General features: G+C 41.4%; 1 protein-coding gene across 10 annotated transcripts in view; it reads right to left on the bottom strand.

Moving 5' to 3' along the window:
- The window catches only part of Spata16 (spermatogenesis associated 16), a 380,391-nt gene that overhangs the window by 199,295 nt on the left and 156,430 nt on the right, over window positions 1–24,666 (bottom strand). For all 10 annotated transcript variants that reach the window (XM_039103604.2, XM_063282699.1, XM_039103603.2 and 7 more), the window contains one exon: window positions 16,572–16,661. In XM_039103604.2, the coding sequence (XP_038959532.1) occupies window positions 16,572–16,661 (90 nt within the window). The remainder of the gene's footprint in view (window positions 1–16,571; window positions 16,662–24,666) is intronic.

The raw sequence follows: 24,666 nt of genomic DNA, 5'->3' as shown, positions 1-24,666 counted from the left end.
GTAGCAATGAATATCCTAGTAAGAGCACCAGTGGAAGGGGAAGCCCTGGGTCCTGCTAAGACTGAACCCCCAGTGAACTAGACTATGGGGGGAAGGGCGGCAATGGGGGGAGGGTTGGGAGGGGAACACCCATAAGGAAGGGGAGGGGGGAGGGGGATGTTTGCCCGGAAACCGGGAAAGGGAATAACATTGAAATGTATATAAGAAATACTCAAGTTAATAAAAAAAATATGGTGTAAAATATTAAAGATGTTCATCAGTAATTAGTAAGATGAAATTGAGGAGAAGGAGACAGTGATGCTTCAGAACCATTGAATACCAATCACAGACTGATGGTGGGAGCTTTACACTTTCCTGCTGGGCTCCATCAGGGACAGTTAAGCTCAAGTTTCAGATTTGCCACTGATCAGCAGTGAGGTTTTACATATTCTTCAACCACTAGAGACAGTTTCCTCATCAACAAAGTCTAGAATATGGCCTCTTTGCAGTTATGAAGAATTAAGAATGTACACAAAGAAATGGACATAATGTTTGGGTCATAGATGGTCATGGAAACGCTCATAAACTTAGGGGTAGCTGCAGAATTGAGGGCAGTGTATCAGGGTTTGGGCAACTGTCTCTAAAGCTTAGCATAATCAGAACAGCAGAAACCACCCAGTGAGGTCACACTATGTGGCATACTATGAGGGCACACTATGTGGCATACTATGAGGGCACACTATGTGGCATACTATGAGGGCACACTATGTGGCATACTATGAGGGCATACTATGTGGTAGACACTGCTTTGTTACATCCATTATTTCATTTAATTCTCAGTATTATTTTGTAACATAATTTGTTTGTGTTCACACGTGTTTGTGTGTGAACACACATGTGTGACTGGATGCCAGAGGAATGTTGGGTGTTTTTGCTGACCATTTTCAATCTTATTTATTTATTTATTTATTTTTGAGACAAGCCTGGAGCTCACTGATTCCTAATTCATGGAGGCTTGCTGGCTAACAAGCCCAGGGATTCTCCTGCCTTTATGCTGGGACTGCAGATATGATGCCACATCTGTCTTTTATATGGGTGCTGGGATCTGAATTCAGGTCCTGCTGCTTACATGGCAAGCATTGTACTGACTGAGCCATGGCCCTAGTTCCTAGTTCCTAGTTTGGCTTAGTTCCCTCCCCCTGAAACCCATTTCCCTTTTATGGTTGAGAGAATGGAAAGTTAGAGATTAACTACCTTGCCCAAGGTCATTTCTAGCTCTGGGAGTGGAGCACATTTCTTTCTACCTCTACTATAATTCTCTAGGGTAGATCATTTCTTAGCACATAGATCCAGAAACAGAGCTTTTGTTTTATAAGCAATTTTCATAATTAGTGGAATCAAGGTTAATTTATGTGCATAATAGTTTGATGAGCTGATGCCTGTATTAAAAAAATAGGGTGAAAATATCAGTTGGTGCTCCAGACTGTGCTGCTGTGATTTCTAACTGCATGTTGGTCAAGGTATCTTTGTGTTTGCACTGTAATGATGCAAAAGGCAGATGGGAGATTGGAGCCATGACCAGCTAGCCTAAATCCTCTAATTCTTGAAATTTTGTGTCTCTAGCTTGGTAGAGTCCAATATTCTAATGACCAGTAGGAATACATGAAATATCACTCAAAATCAAAAGGGATGATAGAATTCTTGCTATATTCACACACGCAAAATCCCACAATAAGAGTTTGGCCTTGCCAATGTCTTAAACCAACCAGCTCCTTGCCTTCTCAGTCTCTGTGCGTGGATGGGCTCCCAAAGGCATCATGAGAGCAAGACTGTACTTAATTGTCGGGAGCAGCACAGCTCAGTGACTGCTGACCTCTTCAGCTTTGCTGTCTAGAGATGTATTCTCTTTAAACGTATTTATTTTTTCTCTCTCTCTCTCCCTCCCTCACCCCCCCATATGTGTGTGTGTGTGTGTGTGTGTGTGTGCGTGCACACATACGCATGTTTGTTCAGAGCCCAGAAAACGGTATTAGATTCCTAGAAGCTGGATTTACAGGTAGATGTCAGCCAAAATCTGGCCCTTTGTAAGAGTAGCCAGTGTTCTTAATTACTGAGCCATCTCTCCAGCCCCATCATCTCCCGAGGCAGCTTCCCTTGTGTTCAGAGAGCTGTTAATTGAAATCATTTATTTTTATGTGATGTGTATGGGTGTTCTACCTGTACAAGTGTCCATGTACAAGTGCATGCCTAATGCCTGTGGAAGTCAGAAGAGGGCAAATTCCCTGCAACCAGAACAGCAGGTGACTATGAGCCACCATGTCGGTGCTGGGAACTGAACCTGGGTCTTCTGGGTGAGCATCCAGTGCTCTTAACTATAGAGCCATCTCTCCAGCCCCAACATCTCTAACTTTCAGTAACAGCAAAAGCAATGATAATAGCCTATTTAACTTGAGAGTATATTATGATGGGCCAAGTATTGTGTAACACTTGATGTAAGCTATCTCACTTTATTTATTTTCATAATCATCTGTATCATAGATGCTGTTATCATCACCAGTATGGAGCACAGCATGGAAGCCTCGGTCTGTCTGTAATACTGTTAGCTCCTGCACATTAAACCCTAATGCATTTGACAGTCCTCAAAACGCACCACACAGCTTCCTGGCTTTGGTCTCATCGACTTTGGTTTAACATTGCTGTATTTGAGGCTCTACATCCCATCTTTGTAGACGACATGGGATTACATGGACATCTGATTGAAGGAGATCACAGTCAGCAGGCATAATTTCTTTACATTTAAAAGATGAGGTGTGATGGCCTCATTTGTTCCCTTTTCACTGCCTCCACCCATTGCTTTTTTATGGGGTGTACATATGTGTCCATGTGGGTGTGGGTACACATATGTATGTAAACGCACATACATGTATATATGTGCAAGTAAATATAGACAACAGAGGTTGACATCAGGAGTCTTCTTCTGTCACCCACTCTCTTCCCTACTTTTTGAGACAGTCTTTCATTGAACCTGGAGTTCACTGACTTTGGTAGGCTAGCTGACCAATGAGCAATAAGGATTCCCCTGTGCTAGGGTTACATGTTGTGTGTGACTTTTTAAACATTTACATTTGTGTGTGTGTGTGTGTGTGTGTGTGTGTGTGTGTGTGTACATGGCATGGCATGGCATGCATGCACAGGTTAGAGGACAACCTTTGGGGTTGCCTCTCTCTTTCCACCACATGGGTTCCTGAGGTTGAACTCAGGTTGTCAAACTTGGATAAAATCATCTTTACTGGCTAAGATTTTTGCCATCCCTGTGTCTGGGTTTAATGTGGGTTCTTGGGACCCAAACTCAGGTCCTAATTCTTACACAGTGGACACTTTCCAGACTAAGCCTTTTTTTCCTACTCGCCAATCAGTTTTTAAAACAGTTATTATTATTTTAAGATGCAAGACTAGATCTATACCAGGGAAAATAATCTCTGAACTCTGCTATTGTATAGACTAATGTTTACAGTAAAGTTTGAAGGTTAACACAAATTCATAGTCTGTTATTACTATTATCATGACTGTAACCATTAGTGCAGAGTGTTTGTTTTTCTCCAATAAATTTATCATGACCATACCATCAACCAGGGTTTTTAAAAAATATTTTTAAATGTGAACACCAACCCAGATACAAAACCTTCAATTTATAATGGTTCTCCACCTACAAGATATAATAACGCAATAGTGGCACAAGGGTTGTGGGAGTAATCAACCAACATCTGATTCGAGTTAAGGCACAACTCCAAGAAATGGAGCCCATACCTGACACTGCTTAGGTGACCAAGAATCTGAGACCAGATAACCTAATGACCTAGTAAGCCCAAATACTACCTTTAAAAAAAAGTAGCAATAAAATGACTCCTAATGATACTCTGAAAGAAAATAGAAAAAGATGATGAATGTTTGTAATAATTTCCTATAATTTAAAGTATATCTGAAAAGCCCAGATGAAGGCAAGCTTTCTTTTCTTTATCTGCTATTCTATCATCAATACTTTTGTTATACCATTACATAATTACAATTCTGTAACTTTATTTTTTCAAATATTTATTTTTAATTATGTGTCTCTTTGTGGGTTTGTATACAGAGTGTCCGTGGAGGGCAGAAATGTTGGATTCCTCAGAGTTGGAGTTGTAGGTGTTTGTGAGCTGCCTGACTTCTGTTCTGTAAACTGAACTCAGAGTCTTTGCCAGAGCAGCAAATGCTCTTGTCTATTGAGCCATCTCTCTAAGTCTCCAGGCTCTATAATTTTAAGTCCTTAGAACAAGGCATGAGTTATGAGCCTGAAGCTTGACTGTTTTAACCTTGATGCTGGCCTCTGAAACTGTGTCCACTGCACTTCTACTGCTCAGGTGAAGATATCATTAACTGTAGTTGAAAAGTGAGATGTTTAACTGAGGCCATGACCTATGACGAAGTTGGTCTCTACCTATATTGGCTTAGAGTCATACACCATGCACAGCATTTTTGCAGCATGGAAAAAGTGAGGATTAATACAGCTTTATGACACCTATACTTGTGAAAGTCACCTAACAGTGGAGTGAATTATCACTGCCATCTCTCAACATGTGGCCCTTCTACATGTTTTATGTGACAAATAATGGACCACACACAGCCCCTTTGTCAACTCCAGACAGAATGGCCCCAGAGTGATAGGTGGATAAAGTGTATGAACAAAAATTAGCCCAGAGACTTTATTCAACCTATTCATCTGCGTATAGAAGAGCTGATTTTACCTTTAAAAACCCGATGCTTTTTTAACGCCTCACATGGTGAATGAATAGGGTTTTACACTTCTAATTGAATCAGAACTGGGTTCCAATAAACTCCCAACACTACTATCATCTCTTCAGAATCACTTGTCTGGAGTCTACCTGTCAGAATTTTCTTTTGCAAGATACATAATAATCTCATTTAAAATCACAGCGTTCCATGACACCAGCAAGCTGACAAAGCTTGCTCCTGCTTTCTGTATGATCCTGCTCTGGAGTGACTGCTTGTCTACAGTCACTGTTTTATATCGCTAGATTCCTCAACACTTCACTTTATTTTTGGATCACTCGTTGGCAGACGGTGATTTATATACGCATTACTTCCAGCAGGATCAACCTGAAAGGAAAGAACGAGAAGGAACAGGAGGAGCAGGAGGAAGACAGGAGTTAAACCCTCAAACGAATGCCCCACATACTTGCTGGTTCTCTTAAAACTCACTGGCTTCTGCCTCTAGGAACCTCTATTGTCCAGCCTCTCCATGAAGAAGCCATGGAGGAACACTGCCTGGAGTACTGTAAGTAACAGAAGCTCTTGCTTAAACAAACAGGAATGACTCCGAATTCTCTTGATACCCATAGTTAGCCCAGACACAAAATTTTGTGCTTCACTGAAATATTGATATGCAATGTGTCATATTTTAGGTACATGTGACCATTGATTCCTAAGAGACTCAATGGTAGTGTATTTGACTTTTGAAGGTATTGTGCACTTATCTACAGACAAGCTTTCTAGAACATTAAAGAACTCTGAATTGTCTCCAACTTAGTGTCAAAACAAAAGAGAAAAGCAGCCGCAATCACTAATCAATCAAAATAAAGCAACGACCAGTGAGGACTGGTGACTGCAGGAGATCCTTCGAGAGCAGCGCACAAAGCCTATGTGGGGAATAATGCTGACAAAAGAGGGAGGCTGAAGAAAGAAGCCAGAGGCCTGAAACAAGTACCAGTGTATGCTCAGCAGCTCGGCCTATTTTACACTGCTCGCCCAAGTACTACATTATGTGGAGAATGGAAGTTTATTTTTCATGGTCCCGAGTTTGGCTGAGCAGATGTCAATAGCCTTCTCATGGAAGGCTTAAGAGCAAGAGAACACATCCATTCTCAGATGTGGTGGAGGGAAGTAGATCAAGTTCCCCTGTATTAGGAACACCCTGCCTCAATTACTAAGCCAGGCTTTCGATAACGGTGTCTCTTTAGTTATGCAGGGTTGCCTTCATGCTCCAGACCTTAGCACAGTCCCTACAGTTACACTTTCAAGACTCCAAGATGCTGCATTAGCTATGAAGTTTCCAGTGTCAAGCTCCCACGTGTCAATGGCACTCAAGCAGTAGTGTGTAGAGGTGGAAAGCAGTGACCATGAAGGGGGTTAGGTGGAAGAGCAAATAGTATCAGAAGGTCGGAGGGCAAAGGAAAGAGGTCAAAGTTGAGATGTAGGCAAGAGGGAAACATGTAGTATGGCAACAACTGAGATAATTTTATACCATTTATGTTTTATCCCCAAATTCACTGTAATATAAAACTGCTCCAAAATCCAGTGCTTTGGTAAGGACATTGCTTTTGAAAAGGCAAGACTAAGACAATTTGGGATCACCCGTCTGTCAGTTTGTTCTTCACAATACAGCACACATTATAGGATATTAAATATGAGGATTGAGGAACCAGTGAGATGGCTTAGCAAGTAAAGGTGCTTGCTACCAAGCCTGACAGCATGAGATCCACCACTGGAATCCATGGGGGAAGGAGAGAACTAATTTCTGAAAGCTGTCCTTTGACCTCCACACGAATACTGTGGCATACCTATATGCACATGTACACAGACACAGGCACACACACTGATATACGCAGAAATATACATACTCAGTCATAAATAAAAAAGAAAGCATTATAAATTAACGAGTAGGCCAGATCATAGTCAACTTAAGTTTTTGAACTGAACTCTGTGCACTCAGAATTTCAGTATACATTTAAAACTGGAGCAGAGGGGTAACACTGGTGGCAAGCCTTGGCTCCTGTGGACTCTTGGTCAAGCCATCAGAAGATGGAATTATTTCATGTCAACTGGTCAGGTTTATTAAATACATTTACTTACTAAGAGTTACTTTATTTTCCATTCTGGGAAATGTAAAGCCATCCTACAGATAGAGGTGAAGGGAATCCAGACTCCAGACTTCAGATTTCAATAGTTTTTCTCTACCACAGTTTTTCTTATTGTGGGATCTGCAGCCCAGAGTAGGTTAGCTGTTCAGTGGTGGCTCCCCAGACCTCAGTTTCCCTAGCACCATGGGTTAGAGCAGAAAAGTTGTCCTACTAAGTCTGAGTTGTTGCTTATGCTGTAAGTAGTGAAAACATATTCATTAACTTCGTAAGTTTGGTCATTCTCCACGAACTGAGAAACAACCCTAAGAATGGTGACTTCAACTTTTGGAATGGTGAGAGTTCTTTAAAGTTAGAAACAGGAGTTCTGGGTAAAATAGCAGATCAGAAGCTCTCTCTGTGTAATCCCTTAAAGAAGAGTCAGAGTGAGAAAAAACAACAAACAAAACTGAAACAAAACCAATGAGCACTGTCTTGAAGTGAGAGGGAAAGAGCTTGGGATATGTACAGAGGCTGTGATGAACCTGAAAGGTGTGGAGAGACAAGGAGACTCTCTGGAAACACTACATAAGCAGAGGGCTAGCTCTCTCGTGGGGGAGGGGAAGCAGAAACCATACAAAACATCAGCCAGGTAGTCCTGGTAAAGATCCTGGCAGGCCACCCTCAGGACAAATCCTGGCCTCACAAGCCTTAGGTCCAAGTGGCAGTTTGAGTTGGGGTGAGACAGTAATTCCTATGGTTGCTGGTCTGCAGGAGAGGGGAGTACTGGCCTGTCATTCTCTGTGACATGGTGGAAGACAGCTGTAGTACAGTAGGATGGCCAGACTCTGACAAGAAGTTTAGAGGCCAAGAAGCTTAGTCAACTCAAGTGAAGGGATGTGTAAGGCACAGCAACCCTGATCGAGTGGTGGGAACAGACCTTTCACCTGACAATAGCCTGGCATAGCAAAACCTCCAGTCTGAGGCCACTGGGCAAAGAACTTCTGGAGCCACCTTTCTTTTGTCATCTGCCAAGGAAACCAAGACTCTGAAGGTCACATGTTCTATTTGACAATCAAAATTACGGCCCTCCATTGGAGAAACCAAATCATACGTGGTCTTGAAAACAGAAAAACAAGTCCTCTGGCTGTACACACCCTCACGTTGATGCTTTTCATTCCCAACACACATGGGACACATTCTTAGCTAGGATACAAGAAGGATGTAAGAATTTGTTTGGCCGACAGACTATAAAGCTAAGTGTGGCCAGTAGAGGCCCCTGATATGCAAACAAGGAAGACACTAAAGTAAAGCCAGCTCTGGCCTCATTAAACATTTGCCTGATGTGGGCAAAAGCTACAGAGGAGATGAGAGTGCAGAAGTTCAACCCACCCCTCCCCACACACATGACCTGCAATCTCAGATTTCTGAAGTCCTCAGATGTTTGCATTTTGACTAAGCCCCACCCCACAGTTACCTGGCAACAGCCAGGTGTGCCTGCTTGCCCCCTCTGCTCTCTCTTGTCTGCTTGCTTTCTCTTGCCTTCTTGCTCTGGCTCTGTCCTCTTCCCTGTCGCCCCTCTCTCCCCATTACCTTCCTCCCCTCTCTCTCCACATGCTCATGGCCAGCCTACTCCTCTACTTCTCTTCTCTCTGCCTTCCTCTGTCTCTACTACTCTCTCAAATTCCCTCCCCATACCCTGAATAAACTATTCCGACTGGTCCCTCAGGTGGAAGGGATGCCTCAGCATGGACCCACGGAGGCACCCCTTTTGCCCCACACCTGACTACACCTCCACCAAATGTATTTCTTCTCTCCTTCTCTTTTTATAAAACACATCAGATACAGCAGCTCTCATGTCAGATCTCTTTTTTGTTCTTCCATTCTTTTAAATTTATAACCTAGACTTAAAACTTTTTACTGTGTCTATTCATCTGACATGATGCTGTATTCTATAAAACCACTTTCCCACATATACATGTTACATACTGAACAAGCATGCCCACCTAAGCTCACCTCTGCAGTTTCTGCTTCTTCCCACAAAGCGTTCATTATCCCCCAGGATAGTTTGGCTTCTACTCTCGTGTAACTATACACACATGGCGTCTTGTATCCACATACAGTCTAGGAACCACAGATGAGGGAACAGACACAGTACGTGATGGTTTGAGACTGGCTTACTTTGCTTGTCTTCAGTGAATCTATTTCCCTGCAAATGATGTCTTTACGGAGGCTGAAAAATTCCACTGTGTATATATGCGTGTTTTGTTTAGCTGTTCTGCTGCTGTTGTGCCTGTAGCCGAGTCCTGTAACTCAGTTCTTGTGAATGGTGCGGCACTAAACATGGACTTTTCTGATTTGGTGACTCAGCTTCTTTTGGGTAAATATGCAGCTATTTTGGGTAAAATAGCTGGAATGATTTTAGCTTGTTGAGAAAGCACCAGATTGACAAACACAGTGGCTGGCTGTGTACCTTCTGACCACTGAAGACAACAATACCATTTATTCCCAGCCTCACCTCCTTCTGGAGTCTGTGTCCCACCATTCCGATGGGAGAAATGGAGCAGCAATGTAGATTTAATTTGCATCTCTCTGATGCTCAGGGGGTTGAGTAGCTCCCTATTTTATCAGTTACTTGTCTTTCACTTCACTGTATTGTCTGTTCATTTATTAGCTCACCTAGTCTTTGGTTCAATTCCTGTGTAGCTGTTTTGGATATTTGTGTATTTGTTATTTCAGACACTAACAGGGACATCATACATATTGCCAGCAGAGAGTTTCTGCTGTCCTTTCCTTGGATCAACTGTGTCCTCAGTCCTTCAGAAGCTTTGTGGGCATTGCAGCTTATTCAGAACGGTCCTCCCCATTCCCTAATGTGTTCTCCCCACTTTTCCCTCTAACATTTCAGAGTCTCAGGCTGTTACGATGAGGCCACTGGTCCCCTTACAGTTGATTCTTATATAAGCTGAGGAATAGGGATCTACTTTTTTTTTTCTACCTGTGGATATCCAGTTTTCCCAGTCATTTGTTGAAAGGGCTGTTTCCAATGTATATTTTAACATCTTTTCCAAAAATCAGCTTGCTGAAGTTGTCATCAACTGCTTAGCATTTTTTGAACCCTCTGGGGTCTTTTGGGCTTCCAAATGAATTTTAAGACTTCTATTCCTTTAGAGAATGGCTTTGCAGTTTGGATGATATTGTCCTGGATCTAGATTGCTTTTGGAAACGTAGCTGCTTCCGTAATATTAAACCCTGCAATCCAGGGGCACTGCACATGTTTTGTTCTTTACTGACATTCTTCATTGATTTCAAGTTCTTCTTGTGGGTGTCTTTTGCTTCCTCGATTAGGTTTATTCCAAAGTACCCATTTGAGGCAACTACCTTGATTTCTTTGACAGTATGTTTGTTATTGGTATACATGAAGGTTGGTGTTTTTTATATATTGATTTTGCATACCACCACATTGCTGAAAGGTTTTAACAGATATAAGAGTTTTCAGGCAAAGTCTTTAGGAGTCTTTTGTGTAGAATCATGTCATCTATAAATAAACATGCTTCGATGTTTTTCTTTCTGATTTATATCCTTTTTGTTTCTTCTTTTGTATTAATGTTGTGTCCAAGCAAACTATTGAACAATCATAGAGAAATGGTGTGATGGTTTGTATATGCTTGGCCCAGGGAGTGGCACTATTAGAAGGTATGGCCCTGTTGGAGTATGTGTGGCCTCATTGGAGTATATGTGTCACTGTGAGTGTGGGTGTTAAGACCCTTATCTTAACTGCCTGGAAGTCAGTATTCTGCTATTAGCCTTCAGATGAAGATGTAGAACTCTCAGCTCCTCCTGCACCATGCCTGCCTGGATGCTGCCATGTTCCCATCTTGATGATAATGGACAAAACCTCTGTAAGGCAGTTCCAATTAAATGTTGTCCTTATAAGAGTTGCCTTGGTCATGGTGTCTGTTCATAGCAGTAAAACCCTAACTAAGACAAATAGACATCCAGGTCTTGCTTTTTGATTTGTGTACAAATGATTTGGGTTTTTTTTTCCCCTTAGTATAATGTTGACCTTAGGTCTGTCAGACACAGTATTTGTTATGTTGTAATAAGTTCCTTCTATTCCTAGTGTTTTGGGGGCTTTTATGATGAAAGGGTGTTGGATATAGAGAAGACCCAGGCTAATAAAATTAAAAATAAGAAGTGTGGATATTATTTCTAATAATATTTCACCTAAATTCATAGGATAATTAGGGAATAGTTTGAAAATCTATATTAAAAACTGGAAAATATAGAAAAGGTGAATAAATCACTACATACATATTGCTTACAAATTAAACCAAGGAGACATAACAATATAGACAGACCCACAACAAACAGACGTTTAAATGAACAGTAATAAGAAAATGCTAGGGCCGGATAAACTCACCGACGAAGACTCTCAAACTTTAAGTAATGTCTAGGGATAAGACTCCCAGTTGTTTCATGAAAGAGAAAAATAATCTATGACTAAAGTCACTCTATGAAAGTAGCATTACCCTGAGATCAAACTGAATAAAGATACATGCAAGAAGAGATTATTATTCCCTAATGAATATTGATGCCAAACTTAATAAGATTCTTACAAACCAAATTCACGAAGGCATGAAAAAACATCTTCCATGATAAAGTAGGCTTCAGGATGCAGGGATGGATTAAAATATACAATCAAGAAAATATAGTAACCACAGAAACTGATACAAAGGTAGAAATCACAATACAACCTTAATAGAAATGCATTTGATAAACTTCAATATTCCATCACAGCAAAAATCCCTAAAGAACATATGAATTGAAGGAATATATCTCAGTAAGTTAAAGTGTACTCATGGAAAAAAAAAAAAAAACAAACCCAGAGGTAACATTATGCTAAATAGGAAAAACAACCTGAAAGCATTTCTTCTAACATCAGGCTTAAGATAAGAATGCTCACTCTCTCCATCCTTATTCAATGCATTTCTAGAATACTTAGCTAGAGCAGTAAGATAAGACAAAGAAATGCGAGGAATATAAATAAGAAAGGAAGAAGTCAAACTATTCTGCTTTCTGAGATCTGGTCCTATATATCAGACAGTAAAGACGCCACCAGAAAACTTGCATGCCACAAAAACACTTTCAATATATTAGTTAAGACATGAAATTAAAATTCACATACCAGGAGCTTTTTTATGTTCCAGAAATGAACTTACTGAGAAATAAGATAAAAATTGTTTACTATAGCTTAAAAAAACCTACAAAGCCAACTTAAAAATCCCCCAAAACAGCCTAGGGAGAAGGGCAACAACCTAGAAATAATCCTAACCTAAGCATAAAAGACTTTTGCAATGAAAACTTTAAGATGTCAAAAAGATTGAAGAAGAAAGTAGAAGCCCAAAAAGAATTTCCCATGCTCATAGCAGTTAGAATTAATATTGTGAGAGGGGCTATATTAATTACCGAAAGAAACCTATAGATTAAAGGCTAACTCCCATCGCATTTCCAGTGGGATATTTCATAGAACCAGGGGAAAAATCATAAAATTCATTTGGAAGCACAAAATCCTAACAGCCAGAGCAATTTTAAGCAGAAAGAGTAATGTTAAAGGGATTGCAATATCTGATCTCAATGGTAGAACAGGGCTGTAGTAACAAACACAGCGTGGTACTGGCACGAAATACATCAAGAATCAGAAAAGAATAGAAGAGTCATACATAACCTCACACAGGTACAGTCATTCCAAATGTGGTGTCATCTTAAGACAGGAGAAGCTAAAGAGATTGTTCACTAGGTAAGAATGTGGGCTGCTTTTCTAAAGGACCCAAGTTTGATTCCCAGAGACCATATCAGGTGGCTCTCAACCCCCAGTAACTCCAGCTCCTGGGCTGTCCATCACTTCTGGCCTCTGCACTCATGTGCATATACCTGCACACAAGTACACAATTAAAATTAATAAAATAAAATTAATAAGTAAACACACAAGCATTTTATAGAAAATAAAACACATAAAACACATGCCTAACAGACACAGACACACACACACACAGACACACACACAGACACAGACACACACACACACACACACACACACACACACACACACACACACACACCAGAGTTAACACTTGCTGCTCTTTAGAGGAGCTGGGCTCAGCTTGGACAATCCGCATGTACACTGGAAAACTGATGGCCTCTTTAACAAATGGTGCTGAGGAAACTGAATTTCCAGTGCAAACGACTGAAACTAGCTCCTCCCCACACTCTACATAAACATAATTTTAGATGTATTAAATATATTAGCATAAAACATGGAACTTTGAAAATGGTATAGGTAAATATAAGGGAAGCATGTCAGTTATATCCCCTCAGGCCAAGGCTTTCTGAAAAGAACTCTAATAGCACAGGAAACGATACCAGGGATTGAAAAGTGAAATTAAAGTCCCTCCTAACAGGGAAGAAACAAACAAACAGACAAATAAACAGCCCTCCACCAGCAGAGTGAAAAATTAGCCACAGAAAGGGAGGAGAAAGTAGATGGAATAAAATCAGCCAGTCTCAGAAAGATAAGGGTTGCATTATATTCTTGTATGTTTGCTGAATTCCAACTTTGCATATTATACATGGTAAGGGTGAATGGGGAACGGGGTACATGAGACACAAATGCAGAGGAGACATTATGGGATGGAAAGAGGTGGGAGCGGGAGATAGGATGGTCAAAAATAAAGTACAACAGCACGCATGTATGAAAAAGTTCAGTGAAAACCACTACTTTACACTCTAACTAAAAATTGCTAAATATAAGGGGAGGGGGGAGGGGGATGTTTGCCCGGAAACCGGGAAAGGGAATAACACTCGAAATGTATATAAGAAATACTCAAGTTAATAAAAAAAAAAAAGAAAAAGAAAAAAAATATATGCAGCTGGGCGGGGTGGCGCACATCTTTAATCACAGCACTCAGGGAACAGAGGCAGGCAGATCTCTGAGTTTGAGGCCAGCCTGGTCTACATATTAAGTTCCAGACCAGTCAAGGCTACACACGATAAAGGGATCTGCCTATTGTGAACCTGGCTGAGCTTTCTAGTCAATTCTAGTAGCCTCTTGGCCTTGTTGGTAAAACGTACCCTTGTGATACTGTCCTGGGAACCCTTCTGTCCTGTTTCTTTGGAATCGCTTACTCAGAAAGGTGGTCAGACTTAGACTGCCTCAGTTATTCAGCTTCCAAGGACTTCCTGAACACACTGCATTTCGATGAAAAATAGGCTGAGCAGTACAATTATTGAGAATTTTAGAGGTTTTTACCTTGACTACCTCACATAATAAACATCGATTTTTATTTGGTTGGTGGCTGTCAAGTCCAGAAACATGATTTCTTGACACTTGGAGACTTGGTGTGTTGGCTTTACAGATTAGTTCAGTACTACATGCTTGTAAGCAAACTACCCAAGTCTTGAAGTGACTCTGTGGTAACAATAAATGCTGCTTGTACTGGTTTATATTAGGGAGGTAATATCTAAGAAGACACATGCATGGAACAAGTCTAAGCTGCTCATCTTTACTCCTGAGGTAGTACTGGAGAGCATGGCTGATACAAATAGACACGTCTATTTTTCTGCAGGGGACAGCAAGAACAGTGGAATTGACAGTGCCACGTTGTATGGCAAATGTTGACACATTCTAATTTTCCAACTCATTGCTTGTTTTGAGACTGGTAATGGCTTGTGGTCACTACTTTGATTCAGGTTAAGTCTGATAACATTAAGATATAACCCATGATTTGCTGGCATCTACCTATTTTATAAACAAAACCAACCAACCAACCAACCAACCATACAAACAAACTTGGGATTTGTGTATTTCTTGATATCTAACTTAAAAATTCTCCCAAAACTTCTAATTTCTTCAGTTGTTTAACAACTGTCTCTCTCTAAAATCCAGTTTACAAATACAAATACTTTGTATTTCAAATAATCCAAGAAAACCCAGAGTAGGTTTTGTTGCCATCTGGGCTTCACTTTGTAGGTAGGTTTCTATGTAACTTTAGATTAGATTCACAAAACACCAGTAAACCATCTTTTCTAGGATGCTTTTTGGCTGGAACTTGGAATTACCTTCTTCTCTGTTGAGTTAGTAAAGTTTAACAAACTCCATTTGTGTGTGTGTGTGTGTGTGTGTGTGTGTGTGTGTGTGTGCCCTTTTGTAGGTCTCTGTGTGGGCATCAAGGTCAACGCTGGGTGTCTTCAATCATCTCTACCTTCCTTTTTAAGACTCTCATTGAACCTGGAATTCACCAGTTCAGCAAGGCTGGTTGGCCACTGAACCCCAGAGACAGATTAGTCTCTTTCTCCTCACCTCTGAGATTTGTGCCCTGGATCTGCTACATCTATATTTTCACATGGGTGCTGAGGATCCAAACTCAGTTCTTCATGCTTGTAGGGCAAGGACTTTACTAGTTAAATCATGCCCACAGACCTTCAAACCCCCTTTTATAGAATCATTTGCCCAAAGGATTGTCTCTCAATTTTCTTCTCTAGCACACAGGAAAGCAAGTCTCAGGGACAACCCGTGAAGAAAGTGAAAACTAGGAAGAAGGCATACACAAGTTCTATAGAAAAAGATACATTCAACAAACAGTACATGAAAAATGGCGTGTGGAGAGAGTGATAAGGATGTTTTCATAATTCAAAGTGGATCATAACCCACAAGTAAAACATTGTGTTGTATGACTACAAAGTGTGAGCAGTTGGGGCTAACTCTTCTGTTCCTTTGAGCATCCTAATGGTGGTCTCAGTCATCACTTAGGACCTTCTACCAATGTGTGGACCCATGTTAGACAGGTGGACTTTTCACAGTGTCAAGGCCATGGAACCATTTTACTCACCCCTTAAAGAAAAAAAATATATAAAGATTTATATGTGTTCTAGAAACAACAGCCATTCACCTTAGAAGTTGCGTTTGGAGAAATTCTAAAAACTGTTCATATTTTTTTCCCGGTGAATTCCTGGAAATGGCCATATAAAATAGTAGGCTTCTGTACTTAAGAGGAAAAGGGAAGTTCCCTGAGGAAACTGGCCAAAGAGAACCAATTAATATGCTGAATTTGACCCTGCAGACAAACAACCTTGCCTGTGACGTTAGAATCGGCATGTAAGCTGCTACATGACTCTTACAATTTTTTTGCCAAGAAATGGAGGTTCTGGGGCTGAGAACATTAGCTACTGCTTCGCTTGGCTTCCTTTCAAATAGTGAGGTCCAAGAGATAACGATCGTCACACTCCTGAGCTACCCGTTAGGTGCCATTTCTGTGGACATGGACTTCTGGCTTGCTGGAGTCCTTCCCTCATGAATTGACTTCATCTCTAGAGCTCGAGTCACAGAATTGTGACATTACAGTCAGAACATCCTGGAGACTTCTGAGGTCAAGTTCATTTCTAATATCTATGGAAGTGTTCCCATCATCACTAATGACCTCATGGCTGGAAAGTTTGAATTTTGCTAAGAGCTATGAACATGAAATAGCTTTAATTAAAGAAAAAGATACTCAATAATTGTTGGCTTGACATTTATAAGACAATAATTCGGATAAAATCATATTCCATGAGAGAAATGGAATGTCCTCTTATGCTATTACCAGAATCTGAGGGTAAAATTAATTTAACTTTAAATAAATCTTCACAAAGTTGTAACAAACATACCGGGCAGCTTCTGAGTATCTCTCCAGACATCTAAACACGGCTGCCTGACGAAGATGGTTTCGGAAATAGGCTGGGTTTAAAACAATACTCCTGTAAAAACGATAACGGAAATACAAATGCCATTAGATCCTTAAAGGACAATTACCAGAAGTGTATAGGAACCTAATCACATGTATTCAATTTTAGATATCATCTTAAAAGGAACTAATGAATGAGATCTCTTCTGTGATTCGTGAAGAGAAGACAAACAAGTCAGCCTGATTGAAAAACAAATTAACTTTGCATCATAAAAGCTACTTGACAGCACTAAATTTACTTTTGTAGATGTGGTAATGATAACGCGCGCGCGCGCACACACACACACACACAGACACACAGACACACACACACCTAACGTATACTGTATATACCACATGATGCTATTTGATTTGCTTATGACAATATAGCAGGGATCCATCTTAGGCCACTTATGGCAGGCATGCTTTCTTTTAGCATTTTTAATAATTTTATGTTAAAAATTGTTTTCATACACCTGTATATCGAAAACTGTGCACATGTGCTCACCTCTCCTCTCCTTACTGTCCTGCTCTTTTATGTCCCTAGGCAATTTCACTTCTACTTTTCTTTTTTTTTATTAACTTGAGTATTTCTTATATACATTTCGAGTGTTATTCCCTTTCCCGGTTTCCGGGCAAACATCCCCCTCCCCCCTCCCCTTCCTTATGGGTGTTCCCCTCCCAACCCTCCCACCATTGCCGCCCTCCCCCCATAGTCTAGTTCACTGGGGGTTCAGTCTTAGCAGGACCCAGGGCTTCCCCTTCCACTGGTGCTCTTACTAGGATATTCATTGCTACCTATGGGGTCAGAGTCCAGATTCAGTCCATGTATAGTCTTTAGGTAGTGGCTTAGTCCCTGGAAGCTCTGGTTGCTTGGCATTGTTGTTCATAAGGGGTCTCGAGCCCCTTCAAGCTCTTCCAGTTCTTTCTCTGATTCCTTCAACGGGGGTCCTATTCTCAGTTCAGTGGTTTGCTGCTGGCATTCGCCTCTGTATTTGCTGTATTCTGGCTGTGTCTCTCAGGAGAGATCTACATCCGGCTCCTGTCAGTCTGCACTTCTTTGCTTCATCCATCTTGTCTAATTGGGTGGCTGTATATGTATGGGCCACATGTGGGGCCGGCTCTGAATGGGTGTTCCTTCAGTCTCTGTTTTAATCTTTGCCTCTCTCTTCCCTGCCAAGGGTATTCTTGTTCCCCTTTTAAAGAAGGAGTGAAGCATTCACATTTTGATCATCCGTCTTGAGATTCATGTGTTCTAGGCATCTAGGGTAAGTCAAGCCTTTGGGCTAATAGCCACTTTTCAATGAGTGCATACCATGTATGTCTTTCTGTGATTGGGTTAGCTCACTCAGGATGATATTTTCCATTTCCAACCATTTGCCTACGAATTTCATAAAGTCATTGTTTTTGATAGCTGAGTAATATTCCACTGTGTAGATGTACCACACTTTCTGTATCCATTCCTCTGTTGAAGGGCATCTGGGTTCTTTCCAGCTTCTGGCTATTATAAATAAGGCTGCTATGAACATAGTGGAGCACGTGTCTTTTTTATATGTTGGGGCATCTTTTGGGTATATGCCCAAGAGAGGTATAGCTGGATCCTCAGGCAGTTCAATGTCCAATTTTCTGAGGATTCTCCAGACTGATTTCCAGAATGGTTGTAACAGTCTGCAATCCCACAAACAATGGAGGAGTGTTCCTCTTTCTCCACATCCTCGCCAGCATCTGCTGTCACCTGAGTTTTTGATCTTAGTCATTCTCACTGGTGTGAGGTGAAATCCCAGGGTTGTTTTGATTTGCATTTCCCTTATGACTAAAGATGTTGAACATTTCTTTAGGTGTTTCTCAGCCATTCAGCATTCCTCAGCTGTGAATTCTTTTTTTAGCTCTGAACCCCATTTTTTTTTATTAACTTGAGTATTTCTTATATACATTTCAAGTGTTATTCCCTTTCCCGGTTTCCGGACAAACATCACCCTCCCCCCTCCCCTTCCTTATGGGTGTTCCCCTCCCAAACCTCCCCCCATTGCCACCCTCCCCGCATAGTCTAGTTCACTGGGGGTTCAGTCTTAGCAGGACCCAGGGCTTCCCCTTCCACTGGTGCTCTTACTAGGATATTCATTGCTACCTATGGGGACAGAGTCCAGGGTCAGTCCATGTATAGTCTTTAGGTAGTGGCTTAGTCCCTGGAAGCTCTGGTTGCTTGACATTGTTGTACTTTTGGGGTCTCGAGCACCTTCAAGCTCTTCCAGTTCTTTCTCTGATTCCTTCAACGGGGGACCTATTCTCAGTTCAGTGTGAACCCCATTTTTTAATAGGGTTATTTGTTTCCCTGCGGTCTAACTTCTTGAGTTCTTTGTATATTTTGGATATAAGGCCTCTATCTGTTGTAGGATTGGTAAAGATCTTTTCCCAATCTGTTGGTTGCCGATTTGTCCTAACCACAGTGTCCTTTGCCTTACAGAAGCTTGGCAGTTTTATGAGATCCCATTTGTCGATTCTTGATCTTAGAGCATAAGCCATTGGTGTTTTGTTCAGGAATTTTTTTCCAGTGCCCATGTGTTCAAGATGCTACCCTCGTTTTTCTTCTATTAGTTTGAGTGTATCTGGTTTGATGTGGAGGTCCTTGATCCACATGGACTTAAGCTTTTACAGGGTGATAAGCATGGATCGATCTGCATTCTTCTACATGTTGACCTCCAGTTGAACCAGTACCATTTGGTGAAAATGCTATCTTTTTTCCATTTGATGGTTTTGGCTCCTATGTCAAAAATCAAGTGCCCTTATGTGTGTGGGTTCATTTCTGGGTCCTCAATTCTGTTCCATTGGTCTATCTGTCTGTCTCTGTACCAATACCATGCAGTTTTTATCACTATTGCTCTGTAATACTGCTTGAGTTCAGGGATAGTGATTCCCGAGAAGTCCTTTTATTGTTGAGGATAGTTTTAGCTATCCTGGGTTTTTTGTTATTCCAGATGAATTTGCAAATTGTTCTGTCTAACTCTTTGAAGAAATGGATTGGTATTTTGATGGGGATTGCATTGAATCTGTAGATCACTTTTGGTAAACTGGCCATTTTTACTATATTAATCCTGCCAATCCATGAGCATGGGCGGCAATGGGGGGAGGGTTGGGAGGGGAACACCCATAAGGAAGGGGAGGGGGGAGGGGGATGTTTGCCCGGAAACCGGGAAAGGGAATAACACTCGAAATGTATATAAGAAATACTCAAGTTAATAAAAAAAATAAAATAAACAGATCTGATGATTTTTTGAATTTCCTCTGAATCTGTAGTTATGTCTCCCTTTTCATTTCTGATTTTGTTAATTTGGACACACTCTATGTGTCCTCTCGTTAGTCTGGCTAAGGGTTTATTTATCTTGTTGATTTTCTCAAAGAACCAACTTTTGGTTCTGTTGATTCTTTCTATGGTCCTTTTTGTTTCTACTTGGTTGATTTCAGCTCTGAGTTTGATTATTCCCTGCCTTCTACTCCTCCTGGGTGTATTTGCTTCTTTTTGTTCTAGAGCTTTTAGGTGTGCTGTCAAGCTGCTGACATATGCTCTTTCCTGTTTCTTTCTGCAGGCACTCAGCGCTATGAGTTTTCCTCTTAGCACAGCTTTCATTGTGTCCCATAAGTTTGGGTATGTTGTACCTTCATTTTCATTAAATTCTAGAAAGTTATTAATTTCTTTCTTTATTTCTTCCTTGACCAGGTTATCATTGAGTAGAGCATTGTTCAATTTCCACGTATATGTGGGCATTCTTCCCTTATTGTTATTGAAGACCAGTTTTAGGCCGTGGTGGTCCGATAGCACGCATGGGATTATTTCTATCTTTCTGTACCTGTTGAGGCCCGTTTTTTGACCAATTGTATGGTCAATTTTGGAGAAAGTACCATGAGGAGCTGAGAAGAAGGTATATCCTTTTGCTTTAGGATAGAATGTTCTATAAATATCTGTTAAGTCCATTTGGCTCATGACTTCTCTTAGACTGTCGACATCACTGTTTAATTTCTGTTTCCATGATCTGTCCATTGATGAGAGTGGGGTGTTGAAATCTCCCACTATTATTGTGTGAGGTGTAATGTGTGTTTTGAGCTTTAGTAAGGTTTCTTTTACGTATGTAGGTGCCCTTGTATTTGGGGCATAGATATTTAGGATTGAGAGTTCATCTTGGTTGATTTTTCCTTTGATGAATATGAAGTGTCCTTCCTTATCTTTTTTGATGACTTTTAGTTGGAAATTGATTTTATTTGATATTATAATGGCTACTCCAGCTTGCTTCTTCTGACTATTTGCTTGGAAAGTTGTTTTCCAGCCTTTCACTCTGAGGTAGTGTCTGTCTTTGTCTCTGAGGTGTGTTTCCTGTAGGCAGCAGAATGCAGGGTCCTCGTTGCGTATCCAGTTTGTTAATCTATTTCTTTTTATTGGGGAGTTGAGGCCATTGATGTTGAGAGATATTAAGGAATAGTGATTATTGCTTCCCGTTATATTCATATTTGGATGTGAGGTTATGTTTATGTGCTTTCACTCTCTTTGTTTTGTTGCCAAGACGATTAGTTTCTTGCTTCTTCTAGGTTATAGCTTGCCTCCTTATGTTGGGCTTTACCATTTATTATCCTTTGTAGTGCTGGATTTGTAGAAAGATATTGTGTAAATTTGGTTTTGTCGTGGAATATCTTGGTTTCTCCATCTATGTTAATTGAGAGTTTTGCAGGATACAGTAACCTGGGCTGGCACTTGTGTTCTCTTAGGGTCTGTATGACATCAGTCCAGGATCTTCTGGCCTTCATAGTTTCTGGCAAGAAGTCTGGTGTGATTCTGATAGGTCTGCCTTTATATGTTACTTGACCTTTTTCCCTTACTGCTTTTAATATTCTTTCTTTATTTTGTGCGTTTGCTGTTTTGACAATTATGTGACGGGAGGTGTTTCTTTTCTGGTCCAATCTATTTGGAGTTCTGTAGGCTTCTTGTATGTCTATGGGTATCTCTTTTTTTAGGTTAGGGAAGTTTTCTTTTATGATTTTGTTGAAGATATTTACTGGTCCTGTGAGCTGGGAGTCTTCACTCTCTTCTATACCTATTATCCTTAGGTTTGATCTTCTCATTGAGTCCTGGATTTCCTGTATGTTTTGGACCAGTAGCTTTTTCTGCTCTACATTATCTTTGACAGTTGAGTCAATGATTTCTATGGAATCTTCTGCTCCTGAGATTCTCTCTTCCATCTCTTGAATTCTGTTTGTGAGGCTTTTATCTACAGCTCCTTGTCTCTTCTTTTGGTTTTCTATATCCAGGGTTGTTTCCATGTGTTCTTTCTTGATTGCTTCTATTTCCATTTTTAATTCCTTCAACTGTTTGATTGTTTTTTCCTGGAATTCTTTCAGGGATTTTTGCGATTCCTCTCTGTAGGCTTCTACTTGTTTATTAATGTTTTCCTGTGTTTCCCTAAGGGAGTTCTTCACGTCTTTCTTGAAGTCCTCCACCATCATGATCAAATATGGTTTTGAAACTAGATCTTGCTTTTCTGGTGTGTTTGGATATTCCATGTTTGTTTTGGTGGGAGAATTGGGCTCCGATGATGCCATGTAGTCTTGGTTTCTGTTGCTTGGGTTCCTGCGCTTGCCTCTCGCCATCAGATTATCTCTAGTGTTACTTTGTTCTGCTATTTCTGACAGTGGCTAGACTGTCGTATAAGCCTGTGTGTCAGGAGTGCTGCAAACCTGTTTTCCTCTCTTTCAGTCAGTTCTGGGGACAGAGTGTTCTGCTTTCGGGCGTGTAGTTTTTCCTCTCTACGGGTCTTCAGCTGTTCCTGTGGGCCTGTGTCTTGAGTTCACCAGGCAGCTTTCTTGCAGCAGAAAAGTTGATCTTGCCTGTGGTCCCGAGGCTCAAGTTCGCTCGCGGGGTGCTGCCCACAGGCTCTTTGCGGCGGCAGCAACCAGGAAGACCTGTGCCGCCCCTTCCGGGAGCTTATGCAGCCTCAGTAGTGCCCACCTGACCAGGCGGAGAGGTCATGATCAAATATGATTTTGAAACTAGATCTTGCTTTTCTGGTGTGTTTGGATATTCCATGTTTGTTTTGGTGGGAGAATTGGGCTCCAATGATGCCATGTAGTCTTGGTTTCTGTTGCTTGGGTTCCTGCACTTGCCTCTCGCCATCAGATTATCTCTAGTGTTACTTTGTTCTGCTATTTCTGACCGTGGCTAGACTGTCCTATAAGCCTGTGTGTCAGGAGTGCTGTAGACCTGATTTCCTCTCTTTCAGTCAGTTATGGGGACAGAGTGTTCTGCTTTCGGGCGTGTAGTTTTTCCTCTCTACAGGTCTTCAGCTGTTCCTGTGGGCCTGTGTCTTGAGTTCACTAGGCAGGTTGCTTGGAGTAGGAAGGTTTGTCTTACCTGTGGTCCCGAGGCTCAATTTTGCTCATGGGGTGTTGCTTATCAGCTCTCCGTGGGGGCAGCAACCAGGAAGATCTGCGCAGCCCTTTCTGGGAGCTTCCGTGCACCAGGATTCTAGATGGCGTTTGGTGTTTTCCTCTGGAATCAGTAATGTGGGCAGATTGTAGTCTCTTCTGGTTTCCCAGGCGTGTCTGCCTCTCTGAAGGTTTAGCTCTCCCTCCCAGGGGATTTGGGTGCAGAGAACTGTTTATCTGGTCGGTCCCTTCACGTTCTGGCGGTGTCTCAGACGCAGGGGACCTGCTGCTGCTGTGCCCTTATCCAAGGGAACCCAGAGGCCGTATACAGTTTCCTTTTGGGCCAGGCATGTGGGCAGGGGTGGACAGTGTTGGTGGTCTCTTCTGCTCTGCAGTCTCAGGAGTGCCCACCTGTCCAGGTGGTGAGCTCTCTCTCCCACGGGGTTTGGGAGCAGCGAGCTGCTGTGGGCAGGGATCCGTGGCCACTTCTACTTTTATTACATGCACTGGGATGGCTACTTTGATGAAGGGAGAGGTTGTAAACTGTTGAAATTTGGGTAAAAAGAGCCGTAACTGGTGGACTTGGCAGACTCAGTTGTATTAGGTAATTAGGCTTTGTGGAAGGTGTGGTGACATGTGGGGGGAGAGTCTGTGTACCTCAGCTGAGGGGGCTGATTTTGGCCTTGCCAGTTTGAGGAGGGGACTTCCTCTGTTCGACTTTTTTCTCTTCAGTGTAATTACAAGGCTCGACTCCCAGAATAACTGGTCATCCCACAAGAGATGCTGCCTATGTTGCTGTGTCCTAGAGTTTTAGCATTTCTTATGTCTGCCATCTTCTTTCTCCAGAGATAAGCTGAGAGGAATCCCCCTTCCTTTCTTCGTCCAGAACTTGGCAACATTCAAGACATTTGACAGAGTGGGGCTCTGGGCAGATGGAGTTCACACCCATCATCCATAACAGGGAGACCTCCACTAGTGGAAGTTTCAAATGTACCTTCTACTACACTTACGGATGTGGGCCTTCAGATGTTAAAAAGCCAACAGGCAATTACTGAATAACACTTTGTAAGAGTGCCCACGGTTTAATGGGAGTTATTTGGAACTGGTTATTTATTGAAATAAACAGTTGACTTTAGTTGAGAAGTTCCAAGAGCTATAAACCATTCTCTTAAAAATGCATGTAAACATTGATGACCAACTTCAGAGAATTCATGAGACTCTTTTGGGTTTAATATGAACTTAATGTTGAAAATCTCACCAGATTAAAATAATTCTATTCTCAGAAACACTGCAGAAGGGAAATAAACCCCCTGAATCTAGATGACACTTGTTAAGTCACATCATGACTCACTCCAATCCACTTTAGACACAAACAGAAACCAGGGAGGTTAAGGAAACTAATTAATAGCCATTAATAGTCACAGATCTCTGTTGATTACTGTCCCATCTCTTCTTCAATGGCTTTTCAAACAGAGGGGTCCCAGTTAGTCAGAGTGGTCTGTGCTCCATAAGCAATGATTTGTGAAAATGAATATGTCTTCCCCAAAGAAACAGGGAACACTTGCTTTGTTGTGAGATCTAACTTAAATGTAGGATTCTTAAGAATCATCACAGGACTTACTGGATGCAAT

The sequence above is a fragment of the Rattus norvegicus genome, chromosome 2 (assembly GCF_036323735.1).
Source record: "Rattus norvegicus strain BN/NHsdMcwi chromosome 2, GRCr8, whole genome shotgun sequence".
NCBI classification, from domain to species: Eukaryota; Metazoa; Chordata; class Mammalia; order Rodentia; family Muridae; genus Rattus; species Rattus norvegicus.
This window is presented reverse-complemented; position numbering and strand designations above follow the sequence as displayed.